The sequence below is a fragment of the Pseudoliparis swirei genome, chromosome 16 (genome assembly GCF_029220125.1).
Source record: "Pseudoliparis swirei isolate HS2019 ecotype Mariana Trench chromosome 16, NWPU_hadal_v1, whole genome shotgun sequence".
Taxonomy (NCBI): Eukaryota; Metazoa; Chordata; class Actinopteri; order Perciformes; family Liparidae; genus Pseudoliparis; species Pseudoliparis swirei.
Genome location: NC_079403.1, coordinates 3,634,000 through 3,648,932, shown reverse-complemented (window position 1 = coordinate 3,648,932; position 14,933 = coordinate 3,634,000). Strand labels below are relative to the sequence as shown.

Sequence of the window (14,933 nt, the reverse complement as noted above, 5' to 3'; positions counted from 1 at the left end):
TCCAGGAACAAATTTAACCCGCAAAAAAATTAATTTTGTCAGTTAAATTTGTCAGTTGTTAAAAAAAACAAGAAAATCTTGATTCTTTCATTTTGTCATAGTATTTTCTTCATCCATTAGGGTTTTAAATTGGAATAATACTACGATCTTGATTCTTGATTCTTTTATTTTGGCATACTATTTTCTTATTCCATTAGGGTTGTTTTAAATTGGAATAATACTACGATATAGTTAGTATTTATCTCTAAATGGCTTGAAAAACAATCTGCAAGGACCGAGAGCAACATCCTATTCATCAACCCCAAAATCAGGCAGTGAGATGAATCTGGAATTCATGATGGCCGAAGTTTGAAGACAAATCTAGAGAAGATGCTCTATACAAACTTGGTAAAATCGCTGTAAGTTAACCCGAGAATCGTTAAACATGTCGATCCTACAACCTAAAAAGCTAAAAGTCATGAACAGCGAGATAAATCTGAAAGAATACACTGAAACTCCACTTTTTCTTTTTTTTACATCATTTTATTGAAAAAATAAGTATAAAAATATAAATATAAAACAGTATGACTCAGCATTCGAACAGCATGAATTGCCAGTGTATGACAGTTATCCTACGACATACACTTTCCATTACATAGTACACCTAAATGATGGAAATGAATTCACAGTTTGACAAATAAACTGCACCAACCCACCCACATGAACATTGCTTGTCGAAAACAAAAGATAGCAAATAGTATATAGGATGTCCATCATTAAAAACACTTTGTACATTTACAGTATTTAATGGAGGTGGCTGGAAAAACCACTTGACTCCTTCTCTACCCGCCCCAAAACCAGTCCGGCGCCAATAAACACTGATAGCATACGAGACTATACTATCTCTCAGGTCAATTACAAAAAACACATTGTCCACACCTAAGATTCAAAGGCATCTTTACTGATTATGATCAAAAAAACGCACAACTTTTGAGAATTATACTGCATCCCCGTTAACGAGAAGAATTCCTCTCAATTCGAGTCTTCCGATTTTTCCATTTTCAGCTTTTCCGCGTCGTGGAACGCAGCGATTATTGATGCGAGCGAATCAAATAGACGGCTAGTCAACTAGCACGCTAGCTAGCAAACTAGACAGATAAACAGATAGATAGCTGGATAGATAGATAGATGGACGGACGGTCAACTAGCGAACCGACGAGACGAATGTCTGGCTAGCTAGGTAGCCGCGTTGAACAGACGTAAAATATGGGCTTGAAAAAAAACAATAAAAACTCCCGTCTAGGTCTCCGTGTCGGGACCCTTCCCGATGTACATCTCGGCCAGCTTCTTGAACTGCGGCCCCCAGTTGCCGAGGTAATCGTAGTCGTGGTCGCCCTCGGCGGCGGCCGACTCCAGCGAGCTGAGGGACTCCGCCAGCGAGCCGCTGCCCTCGTAGGCGTACGTGGCCAGGGAGTCGTACGGCGGCGCCGTGGGGTCGGCGTCGTTCTCCTGCAGCCGCCCGTGGATGAAGTCTCTGACGTCGGCGTTGTCCTTTATCGGCGACGTCCGCCGGAAGGGAAACAGCATCTCGGGGATGATGTCCCGCCGCAGCTTGTTGGCGTCCATCACCTCCGGGTTGCGCAGCGTGCCGATGTCGAAGGCCTGCGTGTCCTCCTCGCCGCCGCCCTCGTCGTTGTAGCTGACCACGTTGTCTCTGACGTCCTCTTTGGAGATGATCAGAGGCTCCTTCTTCCTCTGCCTCCGCAGGGCGGCGAACAGCACCACGATCACTGCGCACACACACACACACAGAACGGGGAGAGGAAGCTCGGCGTCAGACGGCGTGCCTCCTAACATGTGTCATGCATTGAAGAGCGGCGGCGCCGAGGAGACACATTTGCTGCCCGTGATAAATCCCCGACACCGCCTCAGGTGTTCACCTATTATTAAAGATTCAGCGGGGGGGAAAAAAGCTTTTTCTTTCCTTTTTCCACCTTGAACGGCACATTCCCCCCCGTATGAAACGCACGGCGGTTAGATGATCCTCCTTTCTTCCCCCCCCCCCTCTCCGCCTCATTTCTCATCTCTTCTATTCTCTTTCGGCCGTTACAGACAATCACAGGATGCAGAGTGAGCAGGTTTTCCAGAGAGTGGCACCGCTCAGCGTGTTAGCAATTTGTAAATAAACCCATAATTCTTCAGACAAAAGAGGAAGACGTTTCTCATTTAGGGCGAGCAAAAATCCTGTTTCACCTAAACTCCTTCCCCTTTTTTTCCCCGCCTCCTGCCAACGGGTGCTGCTGGGTACTGAAGTCGTCGACTTGCCTCCCACCTCGGGTGTTAATTACAACACCTTCAGTGGACGCCGTACGGCGGCGGAGGTGTCTGTTTATGAAAGGGTCTTTATGGACATTTGGGACCAACCGGTGCCGTGGGGGGGGGGGGCGGAGTCAAGCGGAGGTGAATGAGACGGTCTGTCGGGGAGGGGCGGAGTCAAGCGGAGGTGAATGCGACGGTCTGTCAGTGGGGGCTCTGTTTTCGAAAGTTTCTTTTTGGACATTTCAGACTACAGGGGGGGGGGCGGAGTCAAGCGGAGGTGTATGCGACGGTCTGTCAGGGGGGGGGGTTATGCGCGAAAAAAGTCTCAGATAATGAGCAGATGTCATGATTTTTTTTGTGCTCAAGAGCAGAGAGAGTGAGAGAGCGTGGAGTTTAACCTTCGAAAGAGAATATCCGCCACCCCCACGGCGGACACAGACTTTTTAGGATTTGGAGGTTAAAATAAAACAGACAGATGGAGGAAAAACTTGTGCGTTGGTTGTTTCGCTAGTTTTGGAAAGGTGGGTCCCCCTGAGGGTCGGAGGCTCAGCGCCGCGAGGCCGTCTAGTCGGTCGTAAGCGCTCCCGTCAAGCGGCGAGCCTGACCGCATCACTTATTGATACGCCCTTGACGGCGATGCGCTACTCATTTGATGCTTTTTTCGCCTTTTCGCCGGGTTGAAACGATCGGCGCCGCGTGAGACCGCGAGGACGGCGGGAGGGAGGCGTGACGGGAATTAACACGCAACCTACCGGGGAAAATACGGAGACCGGAAGTAGAGGAAGTGGTCATTACTGGAGCGTAGATGGGTGGGGGGGAGGGGGCGGAGTCAAGCGGAGGTTAATGCGACGGTCTGTCAAGGGGGGCGGTGTCAAGCGGAGGTGATTGTCTATTTCTTTCATCCCCCTGTAATCAGTATTCATAAACAACCCATGATTACATTTTTAAAGTCTTCATTTCTCTGGAAAGAAGCAAACAGAAAAGGTCGTCTCAGAGGTCGTCTGCCTACGATTCGACTCATCGACTCTTAGGGGGGGCGGGCCCGGGCTTCAAGAACACGTCGATCCAGTTTACTCTCCACCATGATTAAGACCTCTCGCTTGTTTTTTCCAAAGAAGGGAAATCACTCTCTCTTCTCGCGGTCACGCCCCGTGAAGTCGACCGCCCAGCGGGCGCTTCACCGTGCAGCGCGAGTATTGAACGTCACAGCGCCGGTTGGTGATATTTTTTTGGAGATTGGAAAGCCGGAGTGGGAACGGATGGACAGAAATGCATATTTTCAGTAACATCGTATTGATCCCAGCGAGTTGGGGGGGGGGGGGGTCGCCACAGGAACACCAACATTAAATCGAGAAAAGATCAAAAGGAGAAGAAAAATTTAGAAAAAAACACTGCGCTGTCAAGGTCATCGCGACCTTTCGTCCAGTGAGAGCTCGGTAGCCGTGACGACGAAGGTAATGTCGGCGGTAGAGCGCCCTGCGGGTTTCGACGGATGTTTACTTCCCTCGCCGTGACATGTACTTCACGTTATTACCAGATTAATGTCAGGTTCACGTCCGCTCGTCGATATGAAAGTGACGTCTTATTGACCGGTGCGCTAAAGCCCGCCCCCCCCCCGAACGGTGATCCTCCAATCACGTCTTTTTCTCCTCTGATAGCACCTTTACATCGTGAATCAGTCGCCATCTTCTCCGTTGGTGACGTTGCGGCGTATCGTTTAGCGGGCGAATGCATTTGGCGTCGGTCCTTGGGACTCTGGTCACGGTGGAAATCAGTTTTTGGGTTTTTTCTCAACAAAATGTGTGCAATAAGATTTCCAAATGTTCGTAAATGTGTTTTTTGTGTAACGACGACTCAACTTTTTTTTTCTCGGCATTATTGCGAGATTAATGTCAGGTTACATGTCTGTCCGTGGATCTGAAAGTGACGTTTGTCGAGCGGCGACGTCTTTTGAAGCCGATAGAATTGACCGTTGTGCCAAAGTAACACAATGCAGGATCGGTGTTGAAAATAGTTTGCCTGATTCTTTTAAAGCATCGCCGCGATGTTGAAAGCCATACGGAGACAACATTTTAAAATTTGCACTTTAAAAAAAAAGTCCTTACGATTTTCCTCACTTTTCAGTAAGAATACCAAAATAATGTGTATTTTTTTCTTATTTAAGAGTTATTTAACAATATGTTCGGGAGTAGTTTATACAGCGCTTCAGTTACACCGGCCCTTTAACCCTTGTGTTGCCTTAGGGTCATTTTGACCCGAATCAATATTACACCCTCCCCCCGCCTTAGGATTAATTTGACCCCATTCAATATTTAATGTCGGTGTTCTTTCGGTAGTCAACAAACAAACATAAAGTGCCTCACACTTAAACTTGGAAAACAAAATTAATTCTAATAATTTTCTGGAGGTTTTAATTGCTGGCGTCAAATTGAACCCAAAGGGTAAAATATGTTAGTAAATATAAAGGTAACAGGAGGGTTAAACATTGAATCGGGTCAAAATGACCCAAAGGCGGGGGGAGGGTGTAATATTGATTCGGGTCAAAATGACCCTAAGGCAACACAAGGGTTAAGAGGGCGGCCATGATGCTGATGTGGCCCACGGTGACACCCCTGGTCTCCGTGCAACATATTCCAGTAATTGAGGAGCTTCAGTTATTAATATTTACCGTGATTCGACTCCATAACTACGACTTCTTGGCATCCTGAGAGTAGTTATGCTAAATAGCGAATACACAGATTCAGCATTTTAAGCTTTTTAATTTGAACAAGCTCTGAAAGTCTCTCTCTCTTTCTCTCTCTCTCTCTCTCTCTCTCTCCTGAAGACGAGGCTGTGGCCATTTATAACCTGTACCACTTTTTTTCGGCAACATATCAGTTTTTCCCCTCTCCGTAACACAATGCAGCATAGGTATGAAAGAAAAAAAATCGACATTCAATGTATTTCTTTCTTTTGAAATATAGCGACGACCTGCCGTATGTGAAGGTAGTCATGTTTAGCCCCACCCACACACACACACCTCTGTGCGCGTTGAAAATAGTTTCCCTGATCCTTTTAAAGCATTGTCGCCATGTTGAGAGCCATACGGAGTCAACATTTTAAAATTAGCACTTTTTAAAAAAAGAATTACGGTCCTTACGATTTTTCTCACGTTTCAGTAAGAATGCCAAAATAATGTGTAATTTTTCCTTCTTCTTTTTCCTCACCTTCCCTGTCGACGACGGTGAAGTTTTGATTGATGGCACTGATGCCGAAGACGAACTTGCGCCCGACGAGGGGTTCGTCCGTGCATTTAGCATCGGATCGGAAAGAATAAATGTCTTCGTGCCAAGAAACCCGAGAGACGGGCAAATAAAGCCCAAAAGGAAATGTTCAGGCTGACCTATGGGTGCAGAGAGACAGTATGCGATCCTCAGAGGAGGGGGGGTCTGGGCTGTGTGTTCACCATGAGGCTCATCGGCCATGATTGTTTGCATAAATTCACCTAAATTAAATAAATGCAGAGAGCAGCGAGACGCAGTTCTCGTGGCCTTTCAACCGTTTGTTTCCTTATTTCTCATCGGCGCAGATTACGTTTTGTGAATTTGGCCCTTTATTTAGAATAAATGTCAAATCTAACCAGGTCGGAAACACACCGGGGCAAAGGGCAAAACTGCCCCGGAGAAATATAAGTTGCCCCTGATATCACGAGGAGACGCGCAACACATAATCTTTGTTGTGTGTGTCCTATTTGTACTTCCTGTACTAGGTAGGTACACAAAAAATAAAGGAATATAATTTGGAATTATTAAAAAAAGAAATACGTTATAATTGTTAATAGTTGTTTCATAAATGTAATAATAAATAACCTTAAAGACATAAGAATATAATTGAATATGATTTATGTTTAGTTTTTTGTTTTTAAGTAAGAAAACACTTTAAATCTGTAATATTGGTATTTTTATGATTATTGCTAATATACTTTAAGCCTAAATAAGTATATTTATTATTTTTGAACAAAAGGTTAAATGTTATTTCACAAGTTTTTGAAAATAAGTATACCATATGAGCAATTGTCATAAAAATGGCAATAATATAGATTCAAAGTCTTTTCTTAATTTCTTAATAAAGGAAAGAAGGACGGAGGGAGGAAGGAAAGAAAAAGGAAGGGAGGGAAGTAGGGAGGGGAGTGGGAGGGAGGATGTGACGGAGATAAGGAAGGAAGGAAGGACGGAAGGGAGGAAGGAAGGAGGGATGGAGTGAGGGAGGAAGGAAGGAAAGAAGGAAGGGAGGGAAGTAGGGAGGGAAGTGGGAGGGAGGATGTGAAGGAAGGAAGGGAAGGAGGAAATGAGGGATGAAAGAAGGAAGAAGGTAGGGAGGAAGGGGGAAATTGGAGCGAGACTTATAGAACGGAGAGAGACAAAATTAGAGCGAGGTGTGAGTGAGAGACAACAAGGTGTTTAGGAAGAAGCTGACTGCGTTTCTGTTGGTGACAGAGTTACTGAGCATCAGGCCAGGCCCGCGACACCAGAACCAGGCTGCTCTGTATCCACGCGCACCCTTTGGACCCGGGCGGGCTCCTCAGACCGTTTTACAGAGTCTCATTTTTTTTTTAAAGAGCCAGCTGTCGTGTGGCGACAGCGACAATGAAACACATGCTGTCTAGAAATGACAGAATGACAAATTCACAGGCTCATTGTTCAAGAATGCAAAAATAAACTCTTGTTATCGCTGTAAATTGCATTTCATGAGCAGCAGCGTTGAGCATATAAGGATGCATAGCAACAGTAACTAAGAGAGGAAGGATGGAGTGAAGGAGCATCAGAGAGTCTTAAGTAGGAAATGATTTAGGAGACAGCAAAAAGACTTTTGAGGACAATTTGGGATTTTTTGGGTTCTGGGACAATATATATATATATATATATATATATACACTGCCGTTCAAAAGTTTGGGTTCACGTAGAAATGTCCTTATTTTTCAAAGAAAAGCACTGTTTTTTTAATGAAGATCACATTAAATGAATCATAACTCTCTACATAGTTAATGTGTAGATGACTATTCTCTGGTGTTTAATGAAGTCTCTACAGAGGTGTGTAGAGGCCCATCTCCAGTGTTCTAATGGTACAATGTGTTATCGCCTTAGAAGACTAACGGAGGGGTAGAAAACCCTTGAAAATGCTGTTTATGTGAGCGCAGCTGAAAACAGTTATGCTGCTGAGAGAAGCTATAAAACTGGCCTTCCTTTGAGCCACAAGAAGAACAACATTAATATTTACAATAAAAATCATTATTTATAAACTTCTCAATGTCTTGACTATATTTTCTATTAATTGTGAAATTAATTTGATCCATAAAAGTGTGAGTTTTCATGGAAAACACCAAATTGTCTGTGTGACCCCAAACTTTTGAACGGTAGTGTAAATGAAAATATTTGTTGCCACGAGCAGCGATTTGCAACCGTAGCTTTAAAAAAAAAAAAGTGTAAACAAACATTGCAAGAGCATTCAAATGCTCACAAACACACACGCTCACACACACGAGGGTGGCGGTGGGGGCGGGGCTTACTGAGGAGGATGACGACGCAGAGCAGGATGGCCACCAGGGCTCCGGTGGTGAGGCCGTCGGAGAAGGGCAGCACCTCGGGGTTGCAGGTCTGCATGTTGCCGCGGCTGTCGCAGGCGCACACGCGCACGATGAGCGTGCTGGTGCTGCTCTGGATCGGGTAGTCATTGTCCGAGATCACCACCGGCAGGAAGTACAGGCTCATCTCGCGCCGGCTGAAGCCGCCGCGCCGCGTCAGGATGTTGGCCGTGTTATCTGCGTGGCGGTAACGAGAAGCCTCACTTAGGGAAACGAGTAATGCCATCTTTACTTCCTGTCTGCTCTTTGCATGGTGACGGGACATCCCATAATACAAACGTATGCAGGACTTTCTCTTTGTTTCATTTTTATAATGTCTTTTTTTATTTGGAAATATTGTTATATAACACAGTGAATATGTATTTTATCTGATATTTCCATTGTTTTTCATCTTTTTATTAACAAACCAAACCCACCTACCCAAATACATACAAATAAATAACTTATATTATTATTATTATTACCTATTACTCCCAACTTGTATTTTACTTTATTTGTATGACCGTCTACGTCCAGTCTTTTTCCTTTTGTCTAGTGCGCAGGTGTCAAACACGAGGCCCGCGGGCCGAACGCGGCCCACCACGTCATTCTATGTGGCCCCTGACGATTTGAAAGACACACGATCACCTTTATATCCTGTGCTTATATTTTGAAGGTTTCAAATTAAATGGATTTGTGTTAAAATATCAGAGAAATGTTCATGTGTAAAATATTTCTTCTCTCAAATAAACAATAATCAAATGCAAAGAGAGTTATTTGACAATATGTCTGGGAGTAGTTTATACAGCGCTCCAGTGACACCGGCCCTTTAAGAGAGCGGCCATGATGCTGATGTAACCCACGGTGACGCTTCTGGTCTAGTGAAACATATTCCAGTAATTGAGGAGCTTCAGTTATTAATATTTACCGTGATTTGACTCCATAACTACGACTTCTTGGCATCCTGAGAGTAGTTATGCTAAATAGCGAATACACAGATTCAGCATTTTAAGCTTTTTTTTTTAACAAGCTCTGAAAGTCTCTCTCTCTCTCTCTCTCTATCCTGAAGACGAGGCTGTGGCCATTCATAACCTGTACCACTTTTTTTCGGCAACATATCTGTTTTTTCCCTCTCCGTAACAATAAAAAAATACATTCAATGTGTTTCTTTCTTTTGAAATATATCAAAAAATATATCCCGTGCTTTTATTTTGAAGGTTTCAAATTAAATGGATTCATGTTGTAACATTAAAGACATTTTCTTATAAACAATATGTCTACACTCAAATAAACAATAATCAAATGCAAAGTTATTTAACAATATGTTCAAGGAGCTTCTAAAGTGTTTCCGGCCCTTTAAGAGGGCGGCCATGATGCTGATGTGGCCCACGGTGAAAATTAGTTTGACGCCCCTGTTTTAAAGCATCGCCGCCATGTTGAGAGCCATACGGAGTCAACATTTTAAATTTAGCACTTTAAAAAAAAAAATACATTCCTTCACGATTTTCCTCACTTTTCATTAAGAATGCCAAAAATAATGTGTAATTTTTTTCTTCTTCTTTTTCTCACCTTCCCTGTCGACGACGGTGAAGTTCTGATTGTTGGCACTGATGCTGAAGACGAACTTGTGCTCGACGAGGGGTTCGTCCGTGTCCACGGCGCTGATGGTCTGGATCAGCTGCGAGGCGAGGGGGGAACATACGGAGGCGCGTGATGTGTGTGTTTCAGGAAGAACCACATCCACACACTCATCTTTCTCTCTTTTTATTCCTATTTGCACGCCCACAATTGTAAAACAAACAAACTCTAGAGTAATCAGAGACATTGTCGAAACATCTGCAATTAGCGACGAGTGCTTTGGATAATTAAAGGATTTGCAGACTCTCGAAAAAAAGGAAAAAAAACCACTCCCGAACCGTAAACACACACTGCCGTTGTGTGAATGGCTGTTTCCCCCCACACACACACACACACAGATCCTTCACGAGTGTGTGTGACATTTCCTCTGCAAATGTTAGGAAGTGACTGATGGATCCTGGCTGCCAACGTCTGCTTGGCTCTCGGCCGCAGACCGCTTCCTCGTGTGAGGAGTGCTTCTTCCAACGGCCTCCGAGGAGCCAAACACGTCCTTTATTTTATTATATATTCATCTCACAAATTAGATTTTAGTTTTTTTCCGGGACTCCTAACCAAACCCCCTGGGATCCGTGGCCCAACAGCCACACCCCCTTATTCATAGAGACCATCGCACGTTTTTTTTAAATCACCTGTCCAGCTTTCACATTCTCGCAGACGAAGGTGTCGTAGGTCATCGCAAACTCGGGCGCGTTGTCATTGACGTCCAACACCTTGATGAACACCGGCACTCGGGTAGTCTGCCGCGGGTTGTCTAAAAACAACAATGACAAAAACAAAGCGTGTTTTTTGAAAAAAGCACCAGAACAGAAATAGGATTGTAGAAATTACCGACGTGGTTTTCAGGGTTCGTAGAGTCATAGAAAACCTGGAATGAGTCATGGAATTTAAAAAATGTTTATTTCCAGGCCTGGAAAAGTCCTTGAAGAAAAAATGTAATCCAAAAATGTTTGGAAAAGTGATATAAATGTAGTTATATTCACAGTTAGATGAAAATAATAAACATGTATATATATATATTTATTCTTTTAATCAAACTATTGTCTCATTCATTTGTGTTATTTAATGTGTATACTTGTGTAGAGATGGAGATTTCACAAAATGTTGGTTCCGGAAACATGTTGAGTGGGCCGAATTATGATAATCATATCTTTATGAATATTTGATTTTTCTGTTGTATTTTTTAAAAATGGCTGACTGATTCTTGTAGCCCAGGCTCTGTTGTTTAATTTGATGTGCAACATGAATATATGTGCTTGTGTCTTATATCAATAATGACCCCAGACCCCCTCGGGCACAGGTGTCAAACACAAGGCCCGCGGGCCAAATTCGCCTAGCTGCATCACTTTATGTGGCCCCTGGCAGCTTTAAAGACATTTGATCACCTTTTCTTAAAGAAATTGAAGAAAAATATCCCGTGCTTTTATTTTGAAAGTTCAAGATTAAATGGATTTATGTTGAGACATTTCCTTATGTACTTTATGTCTACACTCAAATAAACAATAATCAAAAGCAAAGAGAGTTATTTAACAATATATTCAAGGAGTTTATAAGGTGTTACCGGCCCTTTAAGTGGGCAGCCATGATGCTGATTTGGCCCCCGGTGAACATGAATTTGACACCCCTGCCCTAGGGGGTCTACGGTTTCTGAAAGGTTAAAGTCAAAGTCCTGGACACCCACTGGTCTACCCTGAATTTAGACGTTTTATTTACTTATTTCTGTGGCCAACACGGAGATGTTGTGCCATTTGGACATCTCCCGGTCCAGGGCCTTCAGCGTGGTGATGGTGCCGTTCACCGAGTCAATGTTGAACAGCCTCTCCAGGTCTGTGTGCCGATCGATGGAGTACCTGGAAGAGAAAACACGTGGCTTAAATACCAAATACATAATCCCTTTGCACGTCGCGCCTCCCTCTGTGATATTTGCATTCGTGTATTCTCGCTCATACGATGTAAAGATCCGTTCCGCCCCCGCGGATCCGTCTCCGTCTTCGCGCTCCAACATCTCTCCGCTCTCGTTTCTCACCGTCAACCTCACGCGATCCGCTTCCAAATCTGAATTTAGCGATGCGATGCGATACGCCGACGCGGCGCCCCTCGTGTCTGAGGCGCGCGGGCGACGTTTTTTTGCGTGCCGTGAATCGATGCAACGAATTAGGCTCCTTCGCTTTGACTTTCGTGCCACGGAGGGCTTACGGTAATTGTAGGGAAATAAACAGCGTCTGTATTCACTCCGCCGTCTTCCACAGGGAAATAACCAGGAGGGACCACATGAATAATGTGCTTTGCACACTGACAAGTGGTTCGGCTGATGGATTAGATATAGCCGAGTGGGCACATTTTCATATCCCCGCTAAAAAAAAAGACTGATAAGAGGAGACTTAGAATTTCTACCACGGCGTTGCTTATTGTCTTTATTGATTTTATACCAGTATAATTTAAGCTGGGACAATGACTTTCAGAACAATCACATTAAGGCAATACGCCGTGGCTGGCGGGGGATGGGGGAATCTTTGAATAACGGGTCATTGATTCATTGACTAAATAGTGAGAAACTCGACTTTCCACGAGGAGAATGATTTTTGACGACGTACTTGACGGGCTTGTTGTCGGCGTCCGGGTCCCTGGCCGACACCACGCCGACGAAGCTGCCGGCGGCCGTGTCCTCGTGCACCTCGATGACGTACGGGTTCCTGGTGAAGCCCGGGGGCTCGTCCACGTCCTCCACGGTGACCTTGACCGTGGCATAGTCCTTGAACTGGAGGCCGTGGACGAACCTGGAGTCCAGGTAGGTGTTCCTCACCTCCACTCTGAACTCAAAGTCCCTCTTGCTTTCATAATCCAGTGCCTAGAGATAGGAAAAGAGCAAGAGAATTGAAGCCGTGGATTCTTTCTGCCCGCCTCCAGGATTTTTTTGGAAGGGGGGATAGTCGATTCATTATATTCCATTTTGTCTGCCTTTATCTCGATTCTAAGTTACAAATCCGTGTGAGGAATATCTGGCAGATCTCGGGAGGAATCTAAAAGGAGTTTCTAGCAAAAGACTTCTTTATATTATTAATTTCACAGGCTTAGCGTATCTGATTTCACTCTACAGTTCTGAAACGTATCCCCAGTCATGTGTCGTTCTCAAACGAATCAACGCTATCACGCGGCTCTGTGTTATCTGAAACTGTGCCGCTCCGTCTCTCCAAACTTGTATATTTAAGATGGCTCAAATTCAGATTGATATACTACGGTATGAAGAGGAACCCCTGAAGGTGAAGTCAGTAAACTACACAGGTGGGGTGTTTGATGAGTGGAGTTAACATTCAACCTTTTAGAAACCGACCTATTTTTGAGGTTTCTGCTCGAAATAACATACCCAAACTAAAAAAGGGTGTATCTCTGCAACCACAAAGGCTATTTGAAAAATGTTGGTGTTATAATAAAGGCAACACATGTGAGCATTTGTTCAGATGTGTACATATTCGTATATGTGTTAATGGTTAGGAGTAAATACAGATGAAGCACAGCAAAACAAGATGTTTCAGGTTTGCCTAGGGGGAAAAATAACTTTCAGGATGATTATCTCTTGGGAGGATGAAGAACAAAGGTCTAAACTAACCCAGATAATAGCACAATATGTGACCAAAGTCTCTGCAAAGTTAGAGACTTTTTAGTAAAAAGCATTTTCTGTGGAAATCTTCGCTGTTTAGTGCAGCTGTGTGAAAACACACCACTTGTCAGAAGTGTTTTGTCTTGATTGCATTGCCGCTGTCAATCAAGTCAAAGTCACGCATCCAGCTGCGCGAGGCGCCGGTCGCAGCCGACAAAGCGTGACGCGGTCGATCGTTTAACGGAAGACCCCCCCAAAGGAAACACGGGAAACTGAGCCACAGAAATAAATGACCTTTTTGATGACGATGACTCCCTCCTGCGTGCTTTGGTCGGTGACGACGTCGAAGTTGTCGTGACCCCCGACGACGCTGTACTCCATCTCGGCGTTGCGGCCGACGTCTGGATCGTCGGCCTTGATGCGTCCGATGGCGCCTCCGATCTCCGTTGACTCCACGGCGGTCACGCGGAAGGAATCTGTGTCGAGGGTGCACCGAACAAAGTCATCACAGGCTTGTAGGGTTCGGACTGGCCTCACCACGTTCTGACCACTTTGATTTGAAGCTTGATTTACCACCAGGTGTCACACCTGACTCATCGGCAACGTGTTTGAACATTGCTAAACGCACTTTTCTTGAACGCCTTGCCAAAATGCGATGCAAGTTGGATCCACGGCATTGAGGCTTGGCTAGTTTTCTTAACCCTTGTGTTGCCTTCGGGTCATTTTGACCCGAATCAATATTACACCCTCCCCCCGCTTTAGGATTAATTTGACCCCATTCAATGTTTAATGTCGGTGTTCTTTCGGTAGTCAACAAACAAACATAAAGTGCCTCACACTTAAACTTGGAAAACAATATTAATTCTTATAATTTTCTGGAGGTTTTAATTGCTGGCATCAAATTGAACCCAAAGGGTAAAATATGTTAGTAAATATAAAGGTAACAGGAGGGTGAAACATTGAATCGGGTCAAAATGACCCAAAGGCGGGGGGAGGGTGTAATATTGAGTATCTGAAAAAGCGCTGTATGAATTATTATTATCGTCATGTCAGAACGTCTGCATATCGTTTTATGGTTACGTTGGGATGTAAATGCGCACCGTCAGCTTTTTTTCTAACCCTAATCAAGTGTTGTTGTTGTTGTGTTCAAAGTCCGTTACGGCATCGACGGACTCTTACGGTTAGCGAAGCGCGGCGGGCTGTCGTTGACGTCGGAGAGCGTGATGCTGACCGTCGTGGTCCCCGAAAGCCCGCCCATCTGCCCCGCCATGTCTTTGGCCTGGATCACCACCTGGTAGTTCTCCTTGACTTCTCGGTCCATGCCAGGCAGGGCTGTCTTGATGGTGCCTGAGGGGGTGGGGGTGGGGGTGAGGGGGAGGGGGGTACACACGACATCGACATTATTCCCAACTCGTTTTTGAAATTAGTGTATCTTCTTGCCTTGCTGAAAATGAGATAAGATTAAGATCCGTTTCAGCCCCGTCTCCTCGGAGATTGCATCTATATACCACTAATTTGGTTTGCCAATTACGGGGGAAATGTAATTGCTGCCTGGATTCTGTTCCCTGGCAACACTGTGTCCTCCCGTCGGAAGAAGCGCCGCCTTCGTGCACAGAACTCGAGTGGCGGGAGGCTCGGAGCGTTGAACCTGAAGCGCACGCAGGACTCGTAATATCAAACGACAAAGGCTTCTTCTTCTCGGTCAAAGACGACTTGACGGAGGGCAGCCGAGTCTCTGCTGGAGACAACCCGGCTCGTCCTCTTGATGTCGGATAACCGGTTGCGACGTGCATGTAAAGCCGC

The 14,933-nt window shown here is 44.8% G+C and overlaps 1 protein-coding gene across 1 annotated transcript in view; it reads right to left on the bottom strand.

The window, feature by feature from the left end:
* Positions 1 to 506: 506 nt before the first annotated feature.
* Positions 507 to 14,933, bottom strand: part of LOC130206382 (cadherin-10-like) — a 37,836-nt gene continuing 23,409 nt past the window's right edge. Inside the window, exons 5-12 of the mRNA XM_056434326.1 lie at positions 14,310 to 14,477; positions 13,425 to 13,606; positions 12,127 to 12,380; positions 11,246 to 11,382; positions 10,165 to 10,286; positions 9,467 to 9,575; positions 7,844 to 8,095; positions 507 to 1,769 (exon numbers count right to left, since the gene is read on the bottom strand). Coding sequence (XP_056290301.1) covers positions 1,279 to 1,769; positions 7,844 to 8,095; positions 9,467 to 9,575; positions 10,165 to 10,286; positions 11,246 to 11,382; positions 12,127 to 12,380; positions 13,425 to 13,606; positions 14,310 to 14,477 — 1,715 coding nt within the window. The 3' untranslated portion in view covers positions 507 to 1,278. The remainder of the gene's footprint in view (positions 1,770 to 7,843; positions 8,096 to 9,466; positions 9,576 to 10,164; positions 10,287 to 11,245; positions 11,383 to 12,126; positions 12,381 to 13,424; positions 13,607 to 14,309; positions 14,478 to 14,933) is intronic.